General features: G+C 37.9%; 1 protein-coding gene across 1 annotated transcript; it reads right to left on the reverse strand.

Annotated features, from left to right (window-relative positions):
* Window positions 1-8,083: 8,083 nt before the first annotated feature.
* On the reverse strand, window positions 8,084-10,449 carry LOC133308483 (laccase-3-like). Its single transcript, XM_061509115.1, has 6 exons — window positions 10,330-10,449; window positions 10,080-10,231; window positions 9,637-9,881; window positions 9,367-9,495; window positions 8,321-9,280; window positions 8,084-8,214 (listed from the first exon to the last, which is right to left on the reverse strand). The coding sequence occupies exons 1-6, from the start codon at window positions 10,447-10,449 to the stop codon at window positions 8,084-8,086; spliced, it is 1,737 nt and encodes a 578-aa protein (XP_061365099.1).
* Between the last annotated feature and the right edge of the window lie 986 nt (window positions 10,450-11,435).

An 11,435-nucleotide genomic window follows, 5' to 3' on the forward strand; every position in this document is an offset into this window, starting at 1 on the left:
AATATGACCTGCGAAAATATGATCCCGAACAAAGTGAGAGTCAAGCTAAATGTGTTTAGTTCGCTCGTGAAATACTGGATTAGCAGCAATGTGAACTGCTGCTTGATTATCACATAGGAGATCCATAGGACCAGAATGATTAACTCCAAGACTCAAGAGAAATCCTTTAAGCCAAATCAACTCTGAAGTAACCGCAGCCTTAGCCCTGTATTCGGCCTCTACTGAAGAACGAGCTACGATGACTTGTTTCTTTGTTCTCCAAGATACAGGAGAGTGACCAAGCATGACAAAATAACCTGTAACAGACCGCATTGTAAGGGGATATGATGCCCAATCTGAATCACAATAACCATGTAACTTTAAATCACTAATTGAAGGCAGCAAAACACCCTGCCCGAGACTCCTTTTTATGTAACGTAAAACACGAGTAACCGCATGAGAATGTGTCTCACGTGGCGCCTGCACGAACTATGATAAAACATTAATCGCATAGCTCAAATCAGGCCTGGTGATGGTCAAGTATATAAGTTTATCAATAAGCCATCGATAACGTTCTGGTTGGTCAAATAAGGGTCCATCATCAAGAGCTAACCTATGATTTTGTTCCATGGGAGTAACTGCTGGTTTGCTCCCACTCAAGTCTGCCTAGGCGAGAATGCTTAATGCGTACTTTCGTTGACACAAGAAAATACCCTCTTAACTTCGGGCAACCTCTATCCCCAGAAAATACTTCAGTGGTCCCAGATCCTTGATCTTGAAGCAAGTGTTAAGATAATTTTTCACCTGCATACAACCTGCGATATTGTTCCCAGCTAAGATTATGTTATCCATATACACCAAAAGAGCTAAGAATACATCACCACGAGAAAAGGAAAACAATGTATAATCAGCCTTGGATTGTTCAAATCCATATTCAAGCAACGAAGAAAGGAGCTTAGAAAACCAATTGCATGGTGATTGCTTTAAACCATATAACGACTTTTGAAGATAACACACATGATGAGAAGAGCCAGTGGGTGGCCGAAAACCTAGAGGAAAGCACATATAGACTTCTTCCTCCAAATCTCCATTTAAAAATGTATTGTGTACATCTAACTGATGCACCTCTTATTTCTTCCCAAATGCAACAGCAAGCAACGGTCGCACACTAACCATTTTGGCAACGGGTGCAAATGTTTCACCATAATCTTCTCCTTCAACCTGTCTATTTCCTGCAATAACAAGACGAGCCTTGAATCTCTCGATCGAACCATCTACATTATATTTTATTTTAAAAACCCATTTACTGGGCAAGGCATGCTTTCCTAGAGGAAGGTCTGTGATACACCATGTATTGGTTTCTTTAAGTGATGAGATGTACTTTCTCATTGCATCAATCCACCTGGTATCCGTCATTGCTTCACAGAAATTTGTTGGCTCATATCCTGCATCAACAGCGGCTAAAAGATGCTCGATGTTTAGGAGAAAATTTATCAAAATCAACATAATTGTGTGAAGGGTACCTTATGTGAGAAGCACGATCGGAATTGGTGATAGGTGCAGAGGTACTATGTGTTTCAATTCTACAGGCATATTGGTTTAAATATTCTGGTTGCTTCCGAGTCCGAGTAGAACGACGTACAAGTGGATCTTCTGCTGGAGCAGCAAAAATCTCTGTAGATCCTGTAATAGTATTGAGTTCAACATCATGTTCTTCCTCAACATTTTCAGCTGGATACGTGGATGTAGGATTTCCCCTCTCTTCCTTAACATTTTGAGTATCACAAACAGGATCAAAACTGTGTGGGATAACGACAGGAAGAGTTGGCGAGAAAACTTCATCATCAACATGGTTCCTTACTGCAAATAAAAATTCATCTTCATGAAAGCGAACATCACGACTCACAAAACGTTCATGAGTTTCTAGATCCATCGCACACCACCCCTTCTGATCGATAGGGTAGCCAATGAAAATGCAACGATGTGAACGAGAACTAAATTTATCGTGCGGTTTGGCGCTAACTGCTGCATAACATAAACTTCCAAAAACCCTTAAAAGTTCAAAATCAGGTGGAATACCATGTAACAGCTCATGTGGGGTTCGATCTCCAAGACCCTTAGATGAGGTTCGATTTAAAATATAGACGGCTGCCAAGACACTTTCTCCCTAAAATTCAACCGGCAAGTTTGCCTGAAACAACAACACACGAGACACATTAAGTATGTGTCTATGTTTTCGTTCCACCTTTCCATTCTGTTCTGGTGTATGAACACAAGACGTTTGACTTATAATGCCCATATCTTCGTACAACTTGGTTAAATTATTATTTTTGAACTCTGTGCCATTATCAGACCGGATCACCTTAACTGTTTTCTGAAATTGAGTCTGAATCATGAGAATAAATTTTCGCAATCTAGAAAAGGTTTCACTTTTATCTACAAGCATGTATACCCAAATAGCTCTATTGTAATCATCGACAATTGTCAAAAAATAACGAGCACCAGAATAAGATGAAGTTTTATAAGGACCCCATGTGTTGCAGTGAATAAGATCAAAACATGCTTTACTGTTACTAAAACTCAAAGGAAACATACTACGAACTTGTTTGGCTTGATAACATATCATACGCCTTATTTTGATTTTCTTTATTCAAACTACTAGAAAAAGGAAGCAAAGAAACAACTTCATGTGATGCATGTCCCAATCGTCTATGCCATACTTCTGCAGTTTCTCTAGTGCAAAAAGCAACAATAAATGGTTGCGCAGAGTGAATCACATAGACCCCTGCTCGGTTGTCACCTAGTCCAATCGTCTGGCTCAACATATGGTCCTGCAATACACAACCCTTGTCAGAAAAAATCACATTGTTCTTTGTTTCTTTTAATAATTGGGACACAAAAATCAAATTGTATAATAACCCTCACATGTAGTGTTGGATTTAATTATGAAGTAATGATTTTAATCATGAAATTGAAGAATAATTATAAGAAAGTAGAAGAAAAAGAAATAAAGTCACTTATGGTGAAAAAGGAGTTAAAATGACAGTTAATGAGTAAAAATGCGGGTAAATAAAGTTACCGTAAAGTGAAAAGTAAAATTATAAATATTACCATAAAAATATTTTGGACTAGTGTTTAAAGTTAGAATGAGAGTTAAGTGAGCGGGATAGATAAACTTATACCCACTTGGATTAGTTAAACTCTTTTAAAAGGAAAGTAACACGGTCTCTTTCCTATTTTCACTTTCATTATCGTCGTGTTCCTGTTTCTCTCAACCGAAGGTGTCTTTTTCAACTTTCTTCATCTTGTGCTTTCAAAAATTCATATGAAACAAGAGGATCAACCCATTAATCTTCATCTTCTTCATATCCCTATCATCCTCCTCCATTAATGAGTTGTTGAGAGAGAAAGTGGAACCCATTTGGTGAAGTCATTTTCGGATTTGTGCTTATGGGAGATGCATTTCTTGGATTGGAAGCTTGGTTGTCTTCTATTTAGTGATTTGTGGCTCCCAAGGTAATTACTCCAACTCCTTCTTGTGATTTTGGACAAAATGCATGGAGTTTAGGGTTGTATAATTGGGGTTTTGATAGTATGAGTAGTTGGAGGGTGATTTATAGGTGAGTCCCTTTGTTAAATATGCTTGGGATTGGTTCCCGTAAAAGGAAAAATTATGAAATGACCGTTTAGGACACTTTGATAAATTGGACTAAAAATCAAGTGTAGGTTTCTTGTATGTGTAGGCTTGAAAATTAAGCGTGATAGACTGGTACATAGGAATACTAATTGTCTTCACATCTTGGAACTAGGTTGTGACTTTGTGAGAGATCGTGACGCTGTGGACACGAGAATTAGTGGAGGACACTGCTTGCCAGGTAAGCTTTCGGTCCTTGGGGTTAATCCCCCGTTTGTTCCACCAGACTCCGAGGGAGGATGGTAGTTTGATATGGTATGTGAAAATAATATTATATGTTGCATGTATATGTATGTATGCTTGTGTGCCACACAAGACGGTGTTTCCTTGTGTGAGGCATAAGACGGTGTTTCCTTATGCATAGTATGAGACGGTGTTTCCTCATACGGTATGTTGCAAGACGGTGTTTCCTTGCGTAATGCATACTTGTTATATTCTCTGGCCAGTAGGATTACATTATTGCACACTGCATTGTCATACATATTCTGATGCATGCATGGATTTTTATACTATTATTATACCAGAAGTGAGCTTAGGGTTGGAGGAGCCCTCCAAGGGTCCCTAGCTTACTGAGGTAATTATATTATCTCACCCCGCGTTATAGGGATTACCATTTCAGGTACAGGAGCTGATGGTGCTGAGGCATCGCGTGGCAAGAGGCCAGATGAGAGATACTACTTGACATGATTGTTAGGGTCTTACGGATATTTAGATTTGTACCTGACATACCTTATTTTGGGTTGTATGTGCCATGTATTTTTTGAGAGCAAAGGAGATATCTATGCCATGTTGATAGTCTGTATATACTATTAGTGATGCATGCTCAGGTCTATGTTACTTATTTAATTGCATTTCTTTTGTTTATTTGATGTAATTATATAAGCAACATCATGGACATTATTTTGAGACAGTATGATTATGAGATAGCCTAGGCCATGGATGGTTGGGAAATATGTTTTATCTATGTTGTGGTATGCCTGAGTTATATTAAACTGTCAATCAGGTTGAAATTATCCCCAGAGGTCCAAAATACAGAGGAAATGCTGTCCGTTTTATTTTAGCCATGGAAGTGAAAAAGTTTGCAATACATAAGGAAAAAGAGAAAAAATTATTCAGTTAGCTTCCGCATTAATTAAGTTGAGCATGCTGCACTTACTATCATATGAATGTTAATTAACTGGCTGCAGACAGGGCGTTACAAATTGCACCGTAACTGTGGCACATGTAAAACATCATACAAAATAAAAGATGAATCAAGAACCACATTCCCACGTTGCTCTGCTAGAACCATGGTACCACTGGGCAAACTCACGGGCAAAGGTGATATAGCCCTCATGTCTTGCATCAAATCTTTTGAACCTGTTATGTGTTGTGAAGCTCCACTGTCTACAAGCCATTAAAAATTAACAGACTTACCCTTGAGTTTGTCATTTTATTGAGATGGATCGACTAAAGCAACCAACTTTGTAACAAGATCAAGTGTAAGCACCAGTTTGCTGAGGTTCTCCCATGAATTGAACAGGGCGGGCCTGTTGCATCTCGCCATTTGTTTGCACAGCTCGAGCCTGTTCGTAGTTGGAAAGACCCCCTGATGAACTGCCCCTTCCACGACTGCCTCCTCTATTAGAAGGATATCCAATGATTGTCCAACATCTAGAAGGATCATGATTAGTCTTCCCACAATGAGGATATATAAGCCGTTCATGATCTGCTTGTTGTTGTGGTACCATCCTCCGATTGTATCCTGCTTGAGAAGTTATATTAGTCTTAGCAGCATAGCTGACCACCTCAGCTCTTTTATCCTTCTTTCTTGACATATCCTGATGTGTCTCCTTCTGAACCACAACTGCATAAGCTTGATTTAAATTGGGAAAGGTTGGGTAGTTGAGAATCTGAGTCCTCAACGCACCAAATTGATTAACACCCAACCCCATAAGGAATTGGCAAACCTTTTCCTTTTCAGCTTCATCACTATTATAAATTGCCACGACACATTTGGCTCCACACGTACAAGAAGGTTGGTTTTTGCTTGCATCTATCTCATCCCAGATAGCCCTCAGACGTGTGTAGTAGGTGCCAACCTTGGTTCCATCTTGCCTGATATTAGCAAGACTGGTGCAGAGTTGATATAGTCGTGGTATATTCGCAACTGAATATCGCTCTTTCAGGTCTTACCAAAGTTCCTTTGCTGTGTCGAAATACTGAATGTAAGGCTGCAACTGCGGATCAATTGTATTATGGATCCAGCTATTAAGCATCGAATTGCATTGTGTCCAAGCAAAAGACTCATCGGCTTCACTTTCTGGAGGTTCTTTCACATCACCACTGATAAATCCAAGTTTGTTCTTGGCTTTGATGGCGTTTTTCATGGCCTTAGCCCACGCATCATAATTTGTTTCTCCCTTCAGCACCACGTTGGTCAATAGAATACCTGGTCCATTTGCATTGTTCATATAGAAGGTTGATCGCTGGTCAGAAGTTGTCAGCTTCTTTGTAGTACTGGTCCCTAAAGGGTTTGCGTCGAACATGGCTTCGCTCCTCACTTAGAGTTGTTAGCGGAAGACTTGCTCTGATACCAAGATAAAAATTGGTATTTACACTCTTGCTCATTTCATTGAAATATTGCCTATAAATAGGCTCAGAATTACAAATTACAAATAAATTTGAATTGGTGACAATCTGTAATCAACTCGTAAAAAGGAAACTCCTAATAAAACGCAAGCAGCTCCTATAAATACAAAACACAATCAATTCCTATTAAATACAAAATGCAATCAGCTCCTGTTAAATACAAAACGCAATCAGCTCCTATTAAATACAAAATGCAATCAACTCCTATAACATTAAATTCAAAATTCAACATTCAAATAACCCCCAATAAGTGTGCTGATTTAGAACATTATCAAAGAGAACTTAACGTTCTTAATGAAAAGTCCATGTTATTTAAGGTCAATGTAAAAAAACAATTTGGACTCATATAATGAGCCAAGATATCAAGTTTCAAGAGTTTGAAGCAGTGAAGCTATTGTCACCTCATTCCTTAAGTCTTTGGTGGACCCGAATGTATGTTGTTGTTTTTTAAAAATTTATCATTATGGGTTCTTTATATTGTTACAAATGTTTAGCATGTGTATTGATTTGATGCTATTTAGACACATTTGTTCTAATGTAAGCAAAAAATATGACTCATACATGACTATTTGGTTAATTTGCTTTCAAATCCCTTTCAGACAACGTTTTTTGGGTTCTAAAAAAAATAATCCAATTTTTTTTTGCTGAGACTATTACTTCTGAGTGTTAACATATTAGCGTAATTTATTTAATGAGCATTTGCATTTTGTATTGTAGGCATAAATATGATGGTAGAAGAGGATATCCCTAGTAATGCATAAACATAGGAAATCACATGTTTGGTATGTGTTAAACTCATCCCTCCAATAATTGCTACAGAATGATACTGAATTATAGGTACAAGTTGATTTTTTTAATTTCATATTTGCTTGATCTATTTGTTACCTTGATTTTATTGGTGACGGTTATAGTTAGCAATAAGTTGTATGTATTTTTCTTTTTTTAGCCATCCTCATTTTAACATAGTCTACTATGGTGTATTTATTCTTTACATAACTCATCGAGTAGATAACTATATCTGATTTGCATAATATTGATCACTCTGGATAGCAGATTTTTGTTTATGGTTGATATTTGCAAAGTTCTGTGTCAATACTGTAATTTTTTCCACCTGAAATATAGAACAAGATAGCAACACTTTTTTGTATGTATAAAGTTTGCAGTGCGATTATGACTTGTCCTAGCGTCTCCTAGCTTGTCAATACTGTAGTCTACTAGTGTCCGGTAATGAATCCATATAGGACCGATCCCGTATCCGGTGCCCTATTATGACTTGTCCTAGCGTCTCCTAGCTTGTCAAAAATTCCGAACACACCACCCGCTTATATTCATATGACTATGCAAAGGATTTTAATCATTGGAAAGCATTTAGACGGTGCATGGAGCTTATGAATTTGTTTATTTGTGTTTGACGTTGGACCCAATCCAAAATTGATGGACTCATTATGTCGGTCCAAAATAATTAGAAAACTTAATATCTCGAAATGTGGAAATCTTATACTATGATGCACTTGCAAAAGAAAAATAAAAACTCTTCATATATAGTAATGATAAGAAATCACACAAGAATTTTATTTTTCTTGTAAAAGAGTCAACACTTACACCCAATCAAGAAAAACGCTAACATAACTGCCCAATTGAGCAGCGTCCAATTCTGGACCCTGAAACAGCACAGAACAAATACTGCCGCCTATTTGGCAAAATATTTGAAGACCTCGTAAAACAGAAAGCCAATAATTGAGGAACATAAAATTTATGATTAATGATGCTGTCTTGATCTTAACATTGGGGCAGATCTGGTGGTGGAGGTATCACTGATTGAGATGGGCCAACTCCATTTTCTACCAAAAGTGCATTTGCAAGACCCCAATTCAGATGTGAGTCTATGTGACAATGCAAGAACCAAATTCCTGATTTGCAACAGTGAATGAAAAATCACAAGTAATTGATTGGTTAGTATGCAATGCTAAGCCCGACACAAACTCTGCAAGACAGAGAATAAGAGTAGTACGTTACCTGGATTATCAGCAACAAAACGAATGGCCACCCATCCTCCAGGAGGAGTTCCTATGGTGTTCTTCACAGGTGGGTCTACAAGGTTAAACCTTGCAGGATCTGTTGCTGGGTTGAAGTTACCAAAACCTGCACCAACTACAAAGAAGTGGAACCCATGAATATGCATAGGGTGGTCCTCTGTTGTCACTATGCTGGTATCCTGGAAAACAATTTGCACATTTGAACCATACTTCAACTTGAAGAGCTTAGTTCCTCGTGAAGGTGTCCATAGCCCCCGGGGCACATTGCCAGTATAATTGAATTGTAGAGGGGGAACAGGAGGAAAATCTGTGGTGAAGACACCAGGGATGCCTTGATAGTAGGCTTGCATTAAGGAAGTGGTTGTCGGGAGTACAAAAGAAACATTGTTTATGCTGGCTGTGAAGCGGGTTCCATTTGGTCCTTGACACCTTGGACTATTAGGATTTGTGCAGTTGATTAATCCCAACCCCACTATGAAATTTAGGCTCACATCAACATTTGTAAAGACTTTATTATTGGAAAGACCCCTGATCCCAGCTGTGAATGCAGTTGCAGTGGCTGTGTCATTGAAGGCTGGCAAAACTGGCAATGTTGGTCTTGAAGATTGTTGTCCATTTTTTTTACTGCAGCTAGCAGATTTGTATGCAAGGATTGCAGTGGTGGTTGTGTTGTCAAATGCAGCATTCATGGCTGTTTGATATGCACGTGCTGCCATGTAGTATAGACCTGGGGTTTGATCAGCAGTGACCAGGACATTGATTGTTTGACCAGGTCCTATCATGAGGACTTGAGTGTTGAAAGGCTTGCTATAAGCAGCATCTGTAGCAACCACTGTCATTCTGTGGTTGGCAATTGTAAAGAATAGTTCTTGATTAAGTGCACTGTTTATAATTCTCAAAAGAATTGTCTCGCCGGCATCTACTGGAATACGTACAGTTTCTGCATTGTAAATTTTTGTTATATGATTTTCAATCATAAAAAAGGAAAATCCGCATGGAAGCTATGACTCTAGAAATATTCTAAACCTTGACTGGAACATCTGTAGAGATCTCCAGGTTGACCATTCATGGTGTATGCAACAGATACATTTGGAGCTGCTCCTGTAAACTGTGCCTGCCTTAAGAGAAGCATCGGATCCCTATCAAACCATTCCCCTGTATGAGCATCATCACAATAAAATCTGTTATGACTCTGTCATTGCTTCATAACAAGAGAAGAGGGAAAGGTTTGATTAAAGTGCAAAGGAAATTATAAAAGTGATTTGAGCAGCATAAGTGATGGTTTTAGAGTTGTACCAAGAAGGATGGGAAATTCTTTCTTGGGCATAGAGAAAGGATAAGGAGAACCCAATTTTGGATAAATGATGAAAGCTCCATAGACAGTGGCTCTTAGGAAGCCGGTGTGAGCATGCCACCATAGTGTCCCTTCCTGGTTTGTGATTGTAAAGCGGTATGTGTAACTTCCACCTGGTTGGATGGGACACTGAGTCACATAACTAGGCCCATCTGCCCATGGATTTCTAAGCATCCTTAATCCATGCCTGATGCACGAGTCACATAAGATTGTGAGGAAGATGGATTTCAGGTATGTATCATTAGCATAGTGAATTACATTTCTTTCTACTTGTTTAATTTTACAGCCTAGAGAATAGTTTTACTCTTTAGGGAAATTGTTCTGACTGAAGTGTAAAATGTTTTAGCATGGAATTAATGTGAGGATGAATGATGATGCCATTTACCAGTGGATGGAGATGTTGTAGGGTCCAGCATTTACTACTTTGATTACAAGAGAATCTCCATTTCTAGTTTCTATTGTTGGGCCTGGAAACTGCCCGTTTACAGTGAGTATGTTGTGGGTTCTGCACAGCCTCTTCACTGGAGTAGTTTGAACCTATTTTGACCAATAATTGAAGTTACAATTACGTATTGCTAAAAACAACACTTAGAAACTGATAACAAATATGGTGTAATCATTAAACAAACACTTACTACAAATTGATGGTATTGAGTCTCTGGCTCTGCAGCTGAAGCAAGGGAAGCAATGATAGTAAATAGGCCAAAGAAGAACCAAGAGCAACATGACTTGTTAGAGAGGTGGATAGACTTCATTGTTGTATCAGAATTTGTTGAATGGAGTTACTTGAGTTATGTGACATTTGGTCTAAAGTGAAGCTAATTTATAGTGATAAAGGGGGCAAATGCCTAGACCTTCTTTGAACTTGGAAAAGGAAATGTTTTGGTCATTAGTTTTAATGAGTCAACTAGCTAGGGACTTAATAATTTAGGATTATCATTCTAATGACACAGAGGATTTGGTGCACCCACTAGCGCAATCAACTGTGAAACAAATGTTAGATTCTGTGGTTTAGAAGTATACAAAAGCAGTGTGCAGTAGAAATACAGCTACGTGTTTTACTTCTTCAGAAAGTGCTTCTTAAGATACTAATCATTACCTAGCTCTTACGCTAAACTTGTCGTCTGTGAATAATGAAATAATGAAATTTATTTATAAAGAAGTAAAAGTAAAACTTACGGATAACATACTTCCTCGTTTGAGAAGCAAAGAGTGAGATAATAAACAAGAAAATAACTATTTTACTATAGGCCCTTCAAAATCAATCTCCCCTCATGTAACTAGGGAGATAAAGAAAACTATAAATGAGCTTTCTAAATTACAGAGTAATATCTTTTTCAAAATACCATCTCACTAAAAATGCGGCGTTTGGTTCCGATATTCTCACGAGATATGTAAGTGGCATTTTTTCTTGTCCACTTTTGGTTCAAGTTATTTAAAAATTTAGTAAGCAAACTTGAATACTCATCCTTTATCAACTGTAAGTAAAAACGATCACGACAAACACAAAGCAGAAATGCCACTTCTAATGTGATATTGTTAGATAAAAGAAAACATAGACTTACAAAACTTTAATCAATTTACTTAGTAATATTTCGTCCAACTAAACAACTTTTTTCTAACTTTACCAGCAAATTTACTTTTTCACAATTTTCACAGTAATTTTATTTACCTGCTAAATTTTTTTTCATTTACCAAACACCCATAATGTAAGAGATTAACACCGAGTTTATCTTCCTTA

Source organism: Gastrolobium bilobum, unplaced genomic scaffold (genome assembly GCF_033153095.1).
Source record: "Gastrolobium bilobum isolate Gb01-03AN ecotype WA unplaced genomic scaffold, APGP_CSIRO_Gbil_v1 utg3047, whole genome shotgun sequence".
Classification (NCBI taxonomy): Eukaryota; Viridiplantae; Streptophyta; class Magnoliopsida; order Fabales; family Fabaceae; genus Gastrolobium; species Gastrolobium bilobum.

Bases quoted from the DNA above. Each gene is read 5' to 3' on its own strand.
- LOC133308483 (XM_061509115.1), bottom strand. From the start codon at position 10,449: ATGAAGTCTATCCACCTCTCTAACAAGTCATGTTGCTCTTGGTTCTTC. The intron at 10,232-10,329 runs GTAAGTGTTTGT...TGGTCAAAATAG, and splicing joins CTCAATACCATCAATTTGTA to GTTCAAACTACTCCAGTGAA. The intron at 9,281-9,366 runs GTTTAGAATATT...TTTACAATGCAG, and splicing joins CTACAGATGTTCCAGTCAAG to AAACTGTACGTATTCCAGTA.